The sequence below is a fragment of the Labrus mixtus genome, chromosome 11, assembly GCF_963584025.1.
Source record: "Labrus mixtus chromosome 11, fLabMix1.1, whole genome shotgun sequence".
NCBI classification, from domain to species: Eukaryota; Metazoa; Chordata; class Actinopteri; order Labriformes; family Labridae; genus Labrus; species Labrus mixtus.
Genome location: NC_083622.1, coordinates 10280160 through 10297466, shown reverse-complemented (window position 1 = coordinate 10297466; position 17307 = coordinate 10280160). Strand labels below are relative to the sequence as shown.

The 17307-nt window shown below is 39.2% G+C and overlaps 1 protein-coding gene across 9 annotated transcripts in view; it reads right to left on the bottom strand.

Moving 5' to 3' along the window:
- Positions 1-3206: 3206 nt before the first annotated feature.
- syngap1b (synaptic Ras GTPase activating protein 1b) overlaps positions 3207-17307 on the bottom strand; it is a 181138-nt gene continuing 167037 nt past the window's right edge. For 7 of the 9 annotated variants that reach the window (XM_061049940.1, XM_061049930.1, XM_061049931.1 and 4 more), the window contains 2 exons: positions 14123-14184; positions 3207-5838 (listed from right to left, as the gene is read on the bottom strand). In XM_061049940.1, the coding sequence (XP_060905923.1) occupies positions 5721-5838; positions 14123-14184 (180 nt within the window). In that variant the 3' untranslated portion in view covers positions 3207-5720. Of the gene's footprint in view, positions 5839-8615; positions 8789-14122; positions 14185-17307 lie in introns of those variants that run through there. The other 2 variants (XM_061049934.1, XM_061049935.1) reach the window with 2 other exon arrangements.

The window sequence follows — 17307 nt, the reverse complement described above, 5'->3', positions numbered from 1 at the left end:
ACTCATGTGGACTTATTGATTTATTATTATGAACAATGAGAATAATGATTTTTCGGTGAACATTATTCTCATTCTTGGAAAATGATATATGCACAAACCCAGGTACATGAAGGTAAACCCCAAGTTCTGTAGTTGTTAATGAGTTTCTGTCCCACATAAAGCCCTTAAATGAAAGGAAGCGTTTCAGTATAATAGAAGAATACAGATTACAAGAAAAACCCCAACTCTTCAACTAATTTATTTAATTTCATTATTATTTTTATTATTTTTTTGTCCTTTTACCCTTACTCTTTTCCATATGCACATTTGCCTTTCTATATGTACTTTGGAAGATGTCAGTGCCTTCCATCATTTCCACGTCTTACTTTTCATTCCTCCTTACAAAGGACATGGGGTTAATGTAAAGAAATTGTGATGGCAGAATGATGTTTGCTCTATGAAGCGTGTGCCCTCAAGGTACATCAGAAAGCAAATTATAGTCATTGTAATTCCTTCTGTTGACCAATAGAGGTCGATAAAGATAACAGATTTTTTTACACCCTTTTAAATGCATTAACAGTGATAGAAAAAAAAAAGGAAATGTCATGTTTCCTCCCTAAAATGTACTGACTCTTCTATGTGGACATTGGTACCATGGTGGATGTTGTAAGTATTATTTTAGTGCTGATTCATTAATGGTGAAGTTGGTTGCAATTGTGTATGGGTGATGATGTCTTCTAGGAAGTAAATGTCATATTCTCTGCATTTTTGGCACGTCATTACATTGCTGCAGATGAAAATGTAAATGTAATTGGTACTCTTTTATTGTGACAAGATGTTCTGAGTTTAATCAGGCAGAATATTTACATGGATGTAATGAATGCCTGGGTGTGGAGCATGCTGAGGTTGTTTCCCTCAGCTCTGTTTATTCTCACACACACACACTTCCTGATTCCTCTGCTGCTCCTCTATCTGTGTTAAATGTTTCCCTTCTCTGTCCAGGCTCAGAAGTTGCCAACCCACCGAGGAACTGCAGGCGATTAAGTGTAGGAGGATGAGGATAATTACAATCTTGCTCTACTCAGTCAGGTCCCGAGCTCCCAGATCTCTGCCTGGTATCCACACTTTTCGGCAACTAAGCCTGACAGAGAGAGAGGAAACGCTCTGCTCACCGAGAAGAATGATCGACCTGAGACGCAGAAGGACAACACTGTGATGCAACCTTGAGCTGCAGAAACTAAACTGTGATCTTTTCACAGGTTCAGACACATAATAAGAGTAAATATGCTTGATTCTTCTCCTGCTAGCAGTGAAAGGTACAACCTTCAAAGTTCATGAACGTCCTTACCTTTGTTTCAGGTGCATGCACAATGTGAGCTCATAAATAAAGTAGTCCTTGTATTCTAGTCCTGACATTGAAGGAGAAATAGCTGATTATCCAATGAGCTGTTGGCTGAAGCTTCATTGACAAGATATTCAATTAGCAATAGTTATCTTCATCATACCACCTTCTCACATGTGAGATTTTCTGCTTCTCACTTGATTCTAAATAAAATACTTTACGCTTTGGTGAACTTAATCGGATAAACCAAAGATACTGTTTTGGTTGGAAGGACATTTTTTATGTTGTTTCTGACATTTTACATACAAAAATATATCACTAATTGAATTATAGTTGTGGTCTTAAAGACTATAATGCATTAACCAAATTATAGTTTCCTACTACTGAGAGATTCGGTTAACAGATCGTTCGTAACCATGGATTTCGTGAGCATTGCCAGTTGCTTCATGTTGTTTCTTTATTCTCTGAGTTGATAAGTTGTAGCTGTAAAGTTTGGCAAATTTCATTTCAGAGCAGGGGTCGATGAAAGGGTTAACTACAGAACTCTTAACCCAGGCAATATCGGATGAGTCTCATGAGAAACCGACCATCAAGGTGACTTATTATTTCAGCCTACACCAGACTCTAACAGAAAACATTAATGGTAGTTTTTGATATATAAATCTAACCAACTAGACACCATTTTTACATCTGAATTGTCGCATATTAGTAGCTATCGGCATTAAAAGTATGTGGACAGTTTCAGTAAATGATAAAAAAACACGAACAGCAGCCTGAGAGAAGGGTTTGATGTTTATATTCTTATTCTTACACGATCTAGATACAACATGGGGCGGCTGTGGCTCTGTTGGTAGAGTTGGTCGTCTCTCAACCGGAAGGTCAGGGGTTTGATCCCTAACTGGAGCCACATGTGTCACACGATGTGTCACACTTAACCCAAAGCTCCTTGCTCCTGCTACATTGCCGTCTGCGTATAAATGGGATTAGTTACTTCTGATGGTCACATTACACAACAACGTCTGCCATCAGTGTGTGAATGTGTAGGTGTGAAAGTGCCTTGAGTAGTCACAAGACTAAAAAAGCTAGTACAGCTAAACAAACTCAAGTCCATTTACCATTTACAAGTCCAGGTGGGCTAACACCAGTCTTTAGTCTGCACATAACACTTTCAAGAATGTTAGAGATGTAAATTCTTGAAAACATGTCACAAACATAAACCTTTCGTTTTTTTTTTTTCTTGTGCATTCATAGGGAACTAATTGAAGCAGCGTATATTAATACATATTTGATGCTGCATTGAAAAAAAAATGTTGGCAGCCAGATGTTTTATCTGCGGTCTTTTGAGTTCATGGTAAAGCATGTTCTCTATCCCTCTTCCTGCATCTTATCCCATGTCCCCCCTATCCCATTTTCAAACCCTGCGCAGTTTCGGCAGATGGCTGTTTTGTCATGAGCCTGGATTTGCCCAAGATTGCTGCCTGTTAAAAGGACGTTTACTCTTGCCACTGTAACTTTTGCTAAATGTTGCTAAAGTGTTACACTCATGATGGATTAAGCTGGGTCTTTTACCTGCTTTTGTAACATAACAAAGAGTAAGGTCTTTTACCTGCTTTTGTAACATAACAAAGAGTAAGGTCTTTTACCTGTTTTTGTAAAGTGTCTTGAGATAACACTTGTTATGAATTGACGCTATACAAATAAAGATTGGTTGAGGTTGATGTCAGGTATTTAATAGTTTTAGGAACACTTTGGGGTTCTTGAGATACGTTGGTAAGAGAAAGAGATATAATCAGTGTCACCCCTTAATTTGAAATGAATGAATACATTGACAGAATCCAGTGAGAACGTTTTCAGGAGGTTGACTCAGTAAAAAACAGAACACACATTTCAACACCTTGTTAAGAATTTAATTATTTGTTTATTTATTAATTTATTTACGTATTTCTATCTCCAGATTCACCCACCCGAAAAATATAAATTCCGGTGTATTCCAAAAGAAAAAAAAAAAGGAACAATGGCATCTTCATCAACCGCATCAAAGGAATTAATCAACAAAAGTGGCAATAATTATTATCATTATTACAATAATAATTCAATGATCAGAATATCCACATTCATAACAAATCCATATACAACTGCAATACACTCTTCAACACCACTCTTCCATTAATATACACAAAATCCCCAAATGTCTGTCCTGGTAAAACAACAATAGAGGAGTTCTGGGAAGGGGGGTGGGGCTATGGCTTGTCAAGGGGGTATGAAGATGAGTGACCAGCAGAGTAAATGGATCTAAGGTTAGTAAGAGTATAAGTATAAGAGGGGAGGCACACTTATTTAGTAAGGACCTATACAAAAACAAGCAATGTTATAATGACGTTATACTTTCATGGAAGAATTTGCCGGTCCAACCGTTTCGTTACAAAAAAAGGTCAGACGGCTCCATGAGAGGCAGAATTTGGGGAACAAAATTTCAAGAAATATATATATGGGTTGTCTGAATAAATATATAACTCTGAGCGACAACCGTTGCAAACATTTACCATAGGAACCTAAAGTGAAAGTCAGATACGCAAGAACTCAAAACAGGTCGAGAGTTTTTCAAATAAATGCAGATGGAGGTTTCTGAAGAGAAAAACAAAAAAAGGTCTTAGTCTATATATGTACAAACATTGCTTGGTCACCCAGATCTACTTAGAAAAGCATTTTTAGTTGGTCAGAAAATGAGTGCAAGCTTAAGATTATGCGAGTGTCTTCGTGTGTGTGTGTGAGCTTCAAGAAGGCAGCTGTACTGAACGTGACAGACCCGGCTGATATTCTAAGTCTGCACACAAAGTGCCTCTGATAGCTCGGTAAGTTTTAAAAACCTTTCCATGCCTCAGTATCGGTAACTTGAGAAGACCTATTCATAGAAAGAGAGAGAAACATTAGAGGAAAAAATAACTGTACACTCTGCATATACAAACAAACTGTATATACACATAGACATACCATATATACACATTTATCCAGTATATACACATAGATTTAGCCAGTAAACACACTTATATACAAACACATTCACTCGTTTCAGCAGGACCTCTAACATATCTCTCTCTGTTTCAGTCATGAGCAGGGATTTAAACTCGGCCTGGTGTCAGTGGAGTCCATCCGTAGAAATCAACGGGGGGGGGGGGGGGGTTTACTGCATTAAAGACTGCAGAAATGTGGCCACACTGAAACCAAGAGTTCATCCTCTGCTTGGTTAAAACTACAGACACATAGTCGAAGTGGAGTAAAAAAGAAAAAACATCTGCGAGAATGTCCTCATCCCAATAGCGTCACATCGTCCGCATATGGAGAGCTCCATGGCGATTGTTGGGCAAGAAACATCCGTCCACTTTTTTGTGTTCGTTTTAGTTTTAAGTGATTTTAACTAAAAGGAAAGAGGGCACCGGTCACAGCAACGTGCAAACTGCTGTCAGGGGAGTAGGTACAACACAAGTTTGTCCCTTTTTTTTTTTTTTTCGTCACAGTCTCTCCACAAGATTGTCTCGGTAAGAAAACTTGGTTCATATAAAATGGATTATTTATTCATGAACTTCCATTAGATAGAGGCCTCTATCTATATCAATAAATAAACATCTGCTCCGGAAGATTTCTGATGAATAGTTTTCTGTTAAATACTAGTGTAAGAATAAGCAGTATCATAGAAATATAAATAATAACATTCTGTCCGGTTATTCAAAGTCTTTGTTGAAGCAAGAGTGTTGTTCTGAAGCAGATTCACTTGTCGTATTAGGCTGTGCATATTTAGTTTCCTTTAAAGTCAAAGTCTTAGAGAAGAGCTCAAACTATAGATAGAGAAAGGGATCGAGTGTGTCTAAAATGGAGTTAAAATGAAGTGGTTAAATAATGCTTTCCTAGAGAGATAAAGAGTGAATAGATGACGAGGAATCAAAAAGGCTAAATTTTAAAAAGACTACTAGAGATAGAGAGAGAGAAAGAGGGAAATAAATGCATTGAAAGGAAATCAGCTTTGACCGAAATTTCAAGAGAAGTCAAGCACCTTTGAAATACATCTTACCCACAATACACTTCCCCTCTCTCTCAATTTGAGCATCACGCCTTCCTTGGCCTTTGTGTTCCTCCGTAATCAGACTGCATAGCTGTTCATTGCATGCTCGGCAGGCTAACAAATGCCAATATCTGTCCAGCCTACCTCCTAAAAGTTAAATGTAGATCCAATCAGGTGTCAGACACATTTAAAAAAAATATCCTGTTATCAAATCAGAAAGAGAGGGCCCAAGTGAGATTAAAAAAAAAAAAAAATCCCAGCATTTCCTTACATGGTCCGCTGGGGCTCTGCACCATCCCTTGGGCAAAGAGAATGGGACCAATGCCCCAAGTTCTCCCTTTGTCAGCCAATCGCGTCACGAGAGAGGGCTCTGGACATTTGGCCGTGCCACCCTGCGGAGTGCCGATGGTGCATCAGCCAATTAGGTTCCACATTGTCCTCGATGAAGCTTTGAGAGTGGCTAGGGGGAGAAAAAAAAGGAGACAGAGAGAGAGAAGAAACGGGGGAGGGTGCTTGATCAGGTGCTATTGAAGCATAGCTAGAGAGCGAGTATCTGCATGGTGGCAGTCTTTCCAAAGCTGGACTCATCTCAGTTTTTATAGTTTTTGTGTTCAGCTCTGAGGCAACTGCTTGTTTACCTGAGTCACTGAGGTATTTTCACAGCAATGTTAATTTCTCAATCACGGATCATCTTTGAAAAAGACACTGATTTTTCAAACCACGTTCACTTTAGATCCAACATTTCTTCCCATAGAAGTTATTTAACAAGAAAGAAGGTAGCCCTACAAGCTGTCTAAATAAGACATCTTACCCTGTGTAAGACTGTGAGCATTATTAACATTTGGTGGTATTACAGTTAAACATTCACTGGAAGGATTAGCTAATATGCTAGCACTAGCCTACAAAAAAACTAGCATTGGCCATGTTGACCTTTTAACTGCAAAGTAAATGTTGTTTTTTTTCACTTTGAAATGCAAGATGGCCGACACAAAGCTGATGAGAAACTCCTCAACGCTTCTTGGTTAAACCTACACGTTTAGACAAGCTGAGTTGTTTCAGAGCGACACCAGTGTGTGGAGGCTACAGAGACAAAAAACAAACCTACATCCAGACAGACCTTACAAAGAAACAGTTCAGACACAAAATGAAGGAATATGGAAACACATTACAAACATTTCAAAGACTTGTGTTGTTCAGCTTTGGACACAAGAATATACATCCTGCGATTTTTCTCAAATTGACCATTGATTAAAACAGTTAACTTGGAAATCCTTCAAATCTGTTTAAATGTCAAACATTTTCAGACTGGCAAATTTTTCATTTTAAATCAAGCTTCAAATTTTCAAATCAACATGAGGAAGTGTGTCATAACCTAATAAATATTCTGTAAATGGACACAGCCTAAGCAAGGCATCATAATATGCAGGTGGTTGATGACTATAGTCTACTACTGTCCACAAGATACTGAATAGCCTATTTTAATTTCAGGCACTTAATGGCAGGCTAAGCAAAACTAAATGGTTCAAATGGTCTTTCACATATATTATTGAAAAGATGATAAGTACTGATTACTGATTAGTACTGTTTTACTGACATGATAAAATATGGTAAAATGTGATAAGGGCCCCAAATTAAAAAAACAAAAGACAAACACGTCTCAATTATTAAGATTTGTCTGCACTTAGTATGTAAATGTTGGTCAAATTGGAAAGAGAAAAGACATTACAGCATTTGTATTACTTATAATGTCAACACTAATCTTTTGTGCATGGACACAACAGACCGACACCTTTTAAGATAAAGAAACATAACTTTTAAATTGGTTTAAAACCATCAATTTAAGTCAAAGTAGCTTCGTTCAAGGTTTAAATAATGGGGCTCTCTGTAAACTGAAAATAGCACTTTGAGGCTTTTTGATATAACCTGTTCAAAAAAAGATCCACAAATTATTTTGAGCCAAGGAGCTCATTTTCTTCTGTAAATAAACCAGAGATTGGAGGAGACCGCTTCTAAAACACAGATATGAAGACCCCAACAACCCTATAAGAACAACAGGATGCACATAAAACAACGACAAAGGACACAGAGAAAACACATCGGGGAGGGGAAAAGTCCTGTCAGAGACAAATTACAGGAGAGAGAGAGAGAGAAAAGACAGTGAGTGAATCATGAAAGAGGCAGTGCTATGGCAGACACAGACATTTGACTTGGAAAAAAATGGCACCATTTGTTTCTGTTTAGCACCAGTTTATCACATATCGGTTCTGAGATTGAGAAGAGAAAAATTGCACGAGCTCAGTCCAAAAAAAAAAACAAGAAGTCCCTTAGATTGAAAAAAGAAGAGAAAAGTTCCCAAAAAACATCTTCCATTTCTCCTTTTTAAACTCTACAACAACGCTTGATCTTGTGTCTTTGAATCTCTGTTTTCTGCCCACAGATCGTTTCTCTTGCTAGCAGCGCTAACTCTATTGGAAAACCCTGTTGAAAAACACTCAAAGGCACTAAGAAAGCCAGACTACATCTGCAAATCCCTACCTAAACTATTTGCAGCCTGGCGTGATCAGGATAGGTGTATTAAATGCACCTACATCCATGGGAGTCAAAGGATGCTATAGCTAGCTAGCTTATAGCACCTGCTAATGGCTACTATGAAGTCTTTGGGGTGCAAGATGTCTTATAGTGCTTTTTTCTTCACATGTTTTATTTCTCATGAAGCCACAGAGCACATGTTCACATATCAGCTTGTTTGACTGATTCAAACAGTATAACATAAGGTATCATTATCTTGTCCTGCAAGACTGATACTAACTGAAACTCCATGTGAGCATCAAGAGAACAAATGTCCGTTGAAGAGCCCTTTGTGTTGTGTGTTCATACGTAATGCACTGTACAGTAGCTGAATGATTTCTATTGTCTCCCACACACTTTTTCTTCTCTCTCTCGCCAGGGGAAATAGAATATCTAAGGCGAATTCTTTTCAAATAATCGTCTCGCTAAATGGCGAAAACGTGGACAGTTTTGTGTTGCCTCTCTCTCTCTCTCTCTGATTTGGCTCAGTGTTGTGTTTGACCTACTCCCCCTTCTTCTGCTATGCCTGTAGTTGCTGTTGCTGTGGTGCCGGTTGCCTGTGAGGTTGTCATGGGGGAGGATGTTTGGTTGCCACAGAGCTCTCCATTCTGACTTGGATGTTGATGAGGAGTGGGCAGAGAGGGAGGGTCTACAGTTTGGGGGAGGACTCCATTGTGGGGCGAGCTGTCGGAGAAAATGCCCAAGGAAGTGACTCTGAGGCCTTGATCGTTGGTTACCGCTCCTCCTTGTCCTCCTCCTCCTCCTCCTCCTCCTCCTCCTCCCCCTCCACCTTCAGTTTTCACACCGGGGTCTGCGTAACCCAGGGAGGAAAGCTGGGTCTCCTGGCGAGATAGAGAGAGAGAGAGGGGAGGGGAAAGAGGAGTGGGAGGAGTGGGGGGAGAGATGGTCGTAGGAGAGAGGCCATTCAGTGAGCGATGGGGAGGGATGTGAGGAGTTGTTGTAAAGGATGTGTCCATTCAAGGCAGATAACGTGACATGTAGAAGAAGAAATCACATGTTGGAAGAGGAGTGAGTGTGTGGGAGGAGGTAAGCATAGTGAGATACAGATGAGAGGAGAACAGGCAGGAAAAAAATCACCAGAAAAAGATGTGAGTGAATCGTGTGGGAAACGTCAACATGGACAAATACAAAGAACCGGTTGGGATGAGAACATGTAAAAAGCAATGGCAGAAGCAAAGAAAGGAAGGAAATCAGAAAGTAAAGGACAAGTGATGAGGGATTTGAAGAATCACACATATAGAGAGATAGAAAGAAAGACAGGGAGCGGAGAGAGAGAGAGAGAGAGAGAGAGAGAGAGAGAAAAATGAGTCACAAAGTTGATGCATGACATACACCAATAGAAATGGCAGCACAGGAAAGGGGACATGGGGAAAGAGGGGATGAAGGGGGATTAAAACTCTTGAGGTCAAAAGGTCCTGATCCTCTTTGGCTGAGTAGCAGTAGGGGTGTTTGTCGGGTGACAGGTGTCAGGAAAAGGCAGGAAGTCAAGTAAGTCATTCTTTGCCAATGAGTAGAAATGATTGTCAAATCGTCTTTGTAAAACTGTACTCTACTGTATTTAAATATGCAAGCTTAAGTAGCTAAAATAACTCTAAACTAAGGGCTTGTGTCCACATGTAATTTCTTCTAGCAGAGCGTTAAGGAGGGCTCTGTCTGTCTCTGGTTGCAGCAGATGGTTGTCCACCAATGAGTCTGGTTCTGCTCGAGGTTTCTGCCTGTTAAGGAAGTTTCTACTTTGCCACTGTTGCCAATTGCCTTCCCAAGACCGACTCATTTGGCTCTGTATATAAAGTGTGACTATTGTAGTAATTTGGGGCTATATAAATTCAATTGATTAATCGAAGACATCAGAGCTCTTTTTTCTGGTAGAAACTCATACAAGTTTTGTTTTCTTTCTCGATATGTTTTCACATATGAACTGCTGAAAAGTTTCTAGAAAGTTTTAGGAGGACTGCCACCTCACAAGCATGCACCTCACAGCGGGAGACTATCCCTATCGAGAAGGGGTCTCAGGAGGAATCACAGGACTAAAAAAGAACGATGCAGAAGTGGTGGAAGAAGCGGTAGCACAAAAAGCACGTTGGTGCTACGCTTTACCTTCAGGTGGCTGCATGCTGCTGCACCATTTTCTTCCTTAGTGGGTCAATTTGATAAAAAGCTGCCCCGTAGGAGAAATAAACACTATGTGGACACAGGCCCTGAGAATTATGGCTTCCTTAAGAATCTTAACAGCCCATACTGTAGCAGCTGCTCGCTTCTTAAACATGCAAGAACACAAAGAGCTGAGTGCCAAATTTAAAAAAAAGCAAGACGTAATTGCATCTTAAAGCATCACAGGAAACCAAACCTCTGTCAAATTCATCAACAAAAAGCTCTAACCCAAACCCATTGATCACGTAGCAATGAGTTGCTTCATTGGCATACATCCTGGGTTGGAGCTTTCGATCAGTGACTAAGTCAGGGATGGGTTCTGCTATCTTACTTACATTGGCGCAGAATAACAGTAATGCAAAAACTAAATTCATTATAAGTTAATATCAAGGTCTGTTTGCAAGCCTTCACTCCCAGTCTTGTTCACTGACATCTGTGTGGGAGCAGTGGGAAGAGAAAACAATCGGGTTATTGTGCCAATAGACAACTAGGAGGACTCTATTCATGATGGTGCTTAAAGCATCTGAGAGCTGCTGCAAGATGGTTTGAATAGAAGCATTTTTGCAAGCTGGAAAATCACAATTGTACCATCAGACCAAGGTAGAACCTCTTGAAATAATTGCACTTAATATATATTGCCTGGCACATTATCTGTGTGGTGTCTAGACATGATTACACCTTACACTCGTGATGTAAAAGAGCGTACAGGCCCCTAAGATAGCTTGGAAATAGGCTTTTTCCCTTCGTCACACCTAGGAAAATGTATGGCATTGAATACCAATTTAATGTTTGCATAGAAGAAGTGTGAAATATTGTAATATGGATGAAATGACGTGCCGTAGAGGGAGAGGACAGGAAGTAGGAGGGGTAGTTTGGTCTGCATCCAGCAGAGAAAATGAATCAAGAAGCAAGTTATCACTGGATAAACTGTATCTGATGGGTGTGTCCATTGTGAGTGGAGTGGGGTGTTTCCGTTTCACTTAAAAAAAAAAAGGCGAAAAGAAGAACAAAAAAAAAAGGAAATTACCCCAAGATTTGATGTGAATTAGCGGGCCTTTTCTCTTCTCAATCAGAACCAAAATGAGTGAATACATCAGCTGCTAACTGGTGCTACGAACAGCTACAGTTGTTATGGTAACAGACAGTTACAGGATGCCAGTAACATGACTCCACTAACACTTGTTTCGTTTCTCTGAAACACAACCAACAGTGTCGTTTAATATCCATGTGTAGACCAAAACACATGTCTATTAAAGTCAGAAATCAAGCAGCTCAACAAAGACAGGGCAACAATGTTTACTGACATCCTTTTTTTTAACTTACCAAACTCGCTTCACTCTCTGTGGGCTGTAGTGTTTGATTACTTGGTGCATTCAATTACAGCTTTACATGAGTGTTTTTTTTAATGTTTATGAGATTATTTTTACTGGAGACAGAAACACAAAACACTTAGTGGAGTATACTAAAATGTTAGATGTATAATAATGATGCAAAATAAGAGTATTGTACACATAGGTTCTTACCCATCTCCTCCAATCTCCAATCAATTTGAAATATTTCCCAACTCCTCATGAGGGATAAAAACCTGCTCTTTAAATCATTTTATATATGCAGTTAAATTAAAAGAACCCCTACGTGGATTGAGATGTCTAATTTGCCAGGTGAAAAGCCTTTTACTCTGATGCAAAACAAACGAAAAAAAAAAACTTAGTATGCATGTCACACATCATCAGACGCTCCGAAACATCTGGCTTCCACCATCATTCAACCAAAATAATGTGTCCAGGTGCACAAAAACACACACAAACACAGAAGTATCAGAAACACTGACTCACTGAAAAACACAGAAAACACACACAAAAAAAACCACATGTGTACATTAATCAGTGTTCCTCAGGGAGGGATCGGGTCAGATACGGAGATTTCCCATAATTCCCGTTGTGTGTCTGAGGGTGTGCTGAGAGGGATGACAAAGTGAATGGAAATGTGGGTTTGAGTGCGGAATAATTAAAATCTCTAATAAAAGGGAATCCACACAATATTCCAGAGACTTTCACAAAGGTAGATTAATAAGAATCTATTTAGAAATAGGGCCGGTTTTCAGGTATTAAAAGCTCCTGTGATGAACTTTGGCGCCCCCTGTGGACAAAGTGGCACGTCATTTTATTATCTGATTTTGTCCTTTTGAGGTAAAGGTAGTATTTTTCTGACCAAAAATCTTTTCTGGCTTTCTTTTAACAGTGAAAGGTATCACTTATTGTTGTGAATATTTGCAGTGGAAAGTGTAAAACAAAGGCTGTTTTTTTTACATGCTGTAAGTCATTTTGTCGGACACCTACCCCCTGGCAGTGGTTAAAGGCATTAAATGATAGAATATAGAAATAATCAGTCTTATCGCTGATGGTCTCTTTTGCCTCTGTAGGTCATAAAAAGGCATCACAATTAATTTCAGTCAGTTTCATAGCAAGTTAAAAACTGCTCACTGTGGCTTTAACATGTAAACAGGCCCAAAACATTATATTTAAAGCTCCTGTGAGGAACTTTTAGTTTGTGTTGATTTTGGCGCCCACAGAGCGGTTAGACTTATCTCTTTGCTGATTTTTATCCTGCTCAAGTTTAAGTAGTGTTCTTCAACAAATAATCTCATCCTGCTTTCTTTTAACAATCAGACATATGACTGACTCATCACCAATCTTTGCAGGGGAAAATGTCAACAAAGGCTGTTTAGACAGTCAATATATCCATCTGACATTTCCCCCCCTGCAACAGTTTTCAGATTTATTAAATATAACAGATGAGGATGATTGAAATTCAGTGATTTTTGGAAAATGACTAGACTGATCATTTTTTCATCTTCATCCTTTTTTCTTGCCTCAATCACTGAGAGAGTTCATATCAGATGTTTTTTTTATTTGTGTTTTGAAAAATATGCCTTTTAACCAGGGGCGTGTCCAGAGGGGTGTTTTTGGGGAGGCACCCTGGGGTGGCCAATCAGATTTCGAGGGGGCCTCTGCCTACCATGGACACCCCAGGGTGCCACCCCAAAAATCCCACACTTTGATTGGCTATTTGCCAAAACATTGCAAGTTAAACTGTGTAGAAGTTTGCATACATCTTCATTTTCGTGTCATTAAACATTAAGCTAATGCTCCTATTATCTTGTGCTATAAAGGAGATATGATTGGAGAGGTTAGAAAGGGATAAATAATTGATACCCAAAAGTTTCCATAATACACAATATTTAGCTTCATTTTTGCACTGAAAAGATGCCAATCCAAGCTTTAGAGATGCACCAACTTTGAGTCAAGTTTCGTTGTCTGTGTGAGAAATGAATGACTTACTTCTTTAACCAGAAGTGCCAAATCAGAACCCCTTTTTTAAGTCACATTGCCACATTCATCGGTTATCATTGTGAGGCTAAAAAGATAGCTAACTTAGAAAAAAAATAGCCAGCCACTGTGCCTGCTTAAACGACAGCACACTAACAAGGTCAAGCTGAAAATGCTGTCTAAGTTGAACACAGTCTCTAAAAGATCATTTTTAACGGCAGCAACTTTTATTTGCTCATTTTAACAGTACAGGCTTTTCCTTGAACATCTGAAATCCTTGAGTAAAAAGTGATCCCAGGTCAGCCTGGTGCAATGTAAAATTTATTGATATTGCATTGCATGATTTATGTGTACTAAAGTCCAGATATATTTCAGAGGGACACCTCTCCCTGCCAAGTTTTTTAGCGCAGCTTTAAATCTTTGAAATGTGTTGTTGTCACTCATTCATCACAGAGGCGTGCCGTTCAGAACCATCAGTAACCTCTGTCCCAAACTTTCTGTGACAGGTCTTTTTTTTCTGAGAAGATTAATGGCAGTGGGCCTGTCAGTGTGTTGGCTTGCAGTGAGTTCACAGGGTGCTGCGTATGGACAGGGACGCACATAGAGAACAGCAGAAGTGGAAAAGAGGCAGCAGATTATGGATGGAGAGTGAGAGTTTGCCGGTTTGTTTATTACCTGGATACTCGGGGTGGGACGGGCGCGAGACGGGGCTGCACTAGGATGGACTGACGCCTCCCCTAAGAGAAATCACCGTATCTCATCAACATAGGAGGAAAGGAGAGGAAAGGAGGCAGGAGGAGGAAGCTGACAGCAAAGTAGGAAGGGAGGGAGGGAGGGAAAGGCTTGTGTGCAGTGATCTGGGATAAGAAGGGCAGTGAGGGTTGAGGAAAACAGCCACCAAAACGATAGAGACAAAATGCACAACAAAAATGAACAGAAAAAAGGACATATAAATATACATAAAAAAATGCATTTTAATTCACACTCACATTCTTGACATAATGGCAGTCATACACGCACGACGCTATCAGACATCCCAACAGCCTGAAAGCAATAAAGCAGCGTGCCATGCTGTTTATCATTAAGAGAAATCATGCTTCGGACCAAAAGCAGAGAAAAGTCGCCCAAACAACAACATCTGTATCTGCAAGCAGCTGATTAGTCGAATATCCTTTGGGAAGCTGACTCTTGAAAGTTTCCTTGAAAAGTTAAGGACATGCTTATATCAAACATGCAATCCTCTAATCCACAGAGATACATATATATATATATATATACACATCCTTAAAAAGAGCAATAATACGTTAATACACTTGATCCAAAGAACAACAGAGAAATGACAGAGGAGTATTTGTGCCATTGACTGTAATAGACACTCCACCACACACACTCAAAAAGAACAGACATTTATGAATAAGTGAAAAGTATGCAAATCGTATATGAATGAAACATGTATATGATTAATGTCAATGCAAGATCTGGGCACCTTCATCCTACTCAAAATACTGAAAATGTAATTTCTAATGTAACTGAACACACTCTGTTTTTAGAGACATCTTAAGTTTTATATCAATTGTTTGTTGTTTTCATTGCTATGTGTTTTTTTGTTTACATGTGTTTTTTATCTATGCCACTGTGGAAGCAGCTAAAAGTGTGCAGCATTTCAAGACACATTTTCCAAAGGGGACAATGAGTGCGTTTGCATGAACTTAAATATCCCGCTTTTGATAATTTTTTTTAAGTAGTCTGTTTTTCTTTTGTGCATGTAAACATCATATCGCGATTTCAGAAATCTTGATTTTTGAGACCCGATTTTGCTACCTGGAGAACTACTAAAGAAATTAGGAATCTGTGCATGTATACAGATTCTGACAGCTACTGACTACCTGCACAATCCTGGCATTAGCTAAGTGATGCTAAGTCAGCAAAAGAAACATGGCGAAGGCAACAGGAGCGTTTTACTTCTGGAGCTCTCTTCTCTCACTGCTGGAAATGAGGTGGAAACGTCACATCTGCAATATGATGTGGGTACTAAGCCCCCAGTAAGCCTAAATAGTCCCATTCTTCTCTTGTGTTGTAAAAAAATAACATCACAGACTCCTCCTCAAGTAAGATGCAGGAATCAGAAACTGGGATACTGCTGTAGTATTTATCATGTAAACATGGATGTGAATAACCAGGTTTTTTATTTTCATGTAAACGCCTGACTATGGTCAGAACCGAAATACACAAATCCATGTAAATGTACTTAATGTATCGTACCGTGCAGTAATGTTGCTGAAGTGCACTTTTAAAAAATCATATAGCGGTGACTTGTGCAGCATACAAACTGTATCAGTGTGAAGAGATTAATGTTTTTTGCAGTGCATGTTTCATTTGGAGGCATCAGGGTACAGCCGTGGGAAAGACTGTGGCATCCTGTACCTGTGGTATAATGTGAGGTCTAATTAAGTGTGAGATGTTGTTTTAGAAGTTAGGAAGCAGAGGCCTGAGGAAATAATGGCGTCATGCCTCTCCCCTCTCACTCCCCATTAATTTACACTCCCACGTGTGCACCAGTCGCACAACATAAAGCAGAGCTTCATCACACTGGACTGAACTGCCTGCTTGTTGTACATGTTGCAGTTTCTGTGGCCCTGGAGCTTTTACACCAAACTGGCCTGTAAAGCACCATCTATCAATGCATTAAGCACCTTAGCTGCATGCAGATCATTTGTATGTATCGACTTTGTGTGGTGGAAAAGTTGCTTTAATGGATGGATCTACATTTTGTCATCAAAAGGCAGCTATATGGTCGATCACTGTGGTTTTTAAGTGACATAAGACACATTTTAAGTTTGACAAAGGTGGTGTAATGTTCCCTCTCAGGTAATCCCTTAACATTTTATAGCACCAAGTCAAAATATAATTCCGCCAATATTTTGACTTTAGACCAAAAATTCTCACGGCATTTCCCATCAGCCTCAGCTGTTTCTGTGTTAAATGCGAAGTAGAAAACGTTGCTGCAGCATGCTAACATGTTAACAGATGGTAAACCTTATGCCAGCTAAAATGAGCATAATTCTTATTAGTTGATCGATGTAATATTTGTTTATTGTATGTCTTGGCCAGGACTCTCTTGAAAAATAGATTTTGTACATCAATGGGAATATTTTCCTGGTTAAATAATTAACATATGGGCCAACATAAAGCTTTTAAAAAGCTTTTATATGATTTCTGTGTGTGACTTGTTTTCCTGTTGTTAAACTGGAAATTGTACGGGCTTTTCTACTCATTTTTTTAACAACACCTCCGCTGTCAGATTTTTAGAGAACTTTTCATTTTGCATTTTCGTCCAAAGATTTTTATGTCTTTGCTCTTTCTCTGACTGCTCATTTCCTGAAAAAAAAAACTCTCGGAGAGTTTACGGAGGCTATAGTCCGACCCGGGTTCAAATCAGACCTGTGGCTCCTTTCCCACATTCCCAAATTTCTCTCTCCCCAATTTCTGTAAACAAAGACATAAAAATGAAACTTTAAAGAATTCTCAGTCTGATTATACTTAAACTTTAGAAATAGATGCCCTTCTTTATAGTTTGTTCCACACTTAAAGATCTTAAATGTGCAATATATATGTGCAGATTTCCTCGGTAAAGGAAAAAAATAACGTACAACCCTGGAGCACATGAGGCGTAACCTATCCTTAGATAAAACATTCATGTTTTTAAGGGGATTTTCACTCTCTATGGTTTGTTGTGCCGATATTTAGGAACACGTTCCTCCTTTAAACACCACACTGAAGATTACCTCCAGCTCAGTTTGAATGTTAAGCAGGTTGCTGCGCGCTGTGTGCTCTTCTGTAATCCAATAAACATTTTTGTC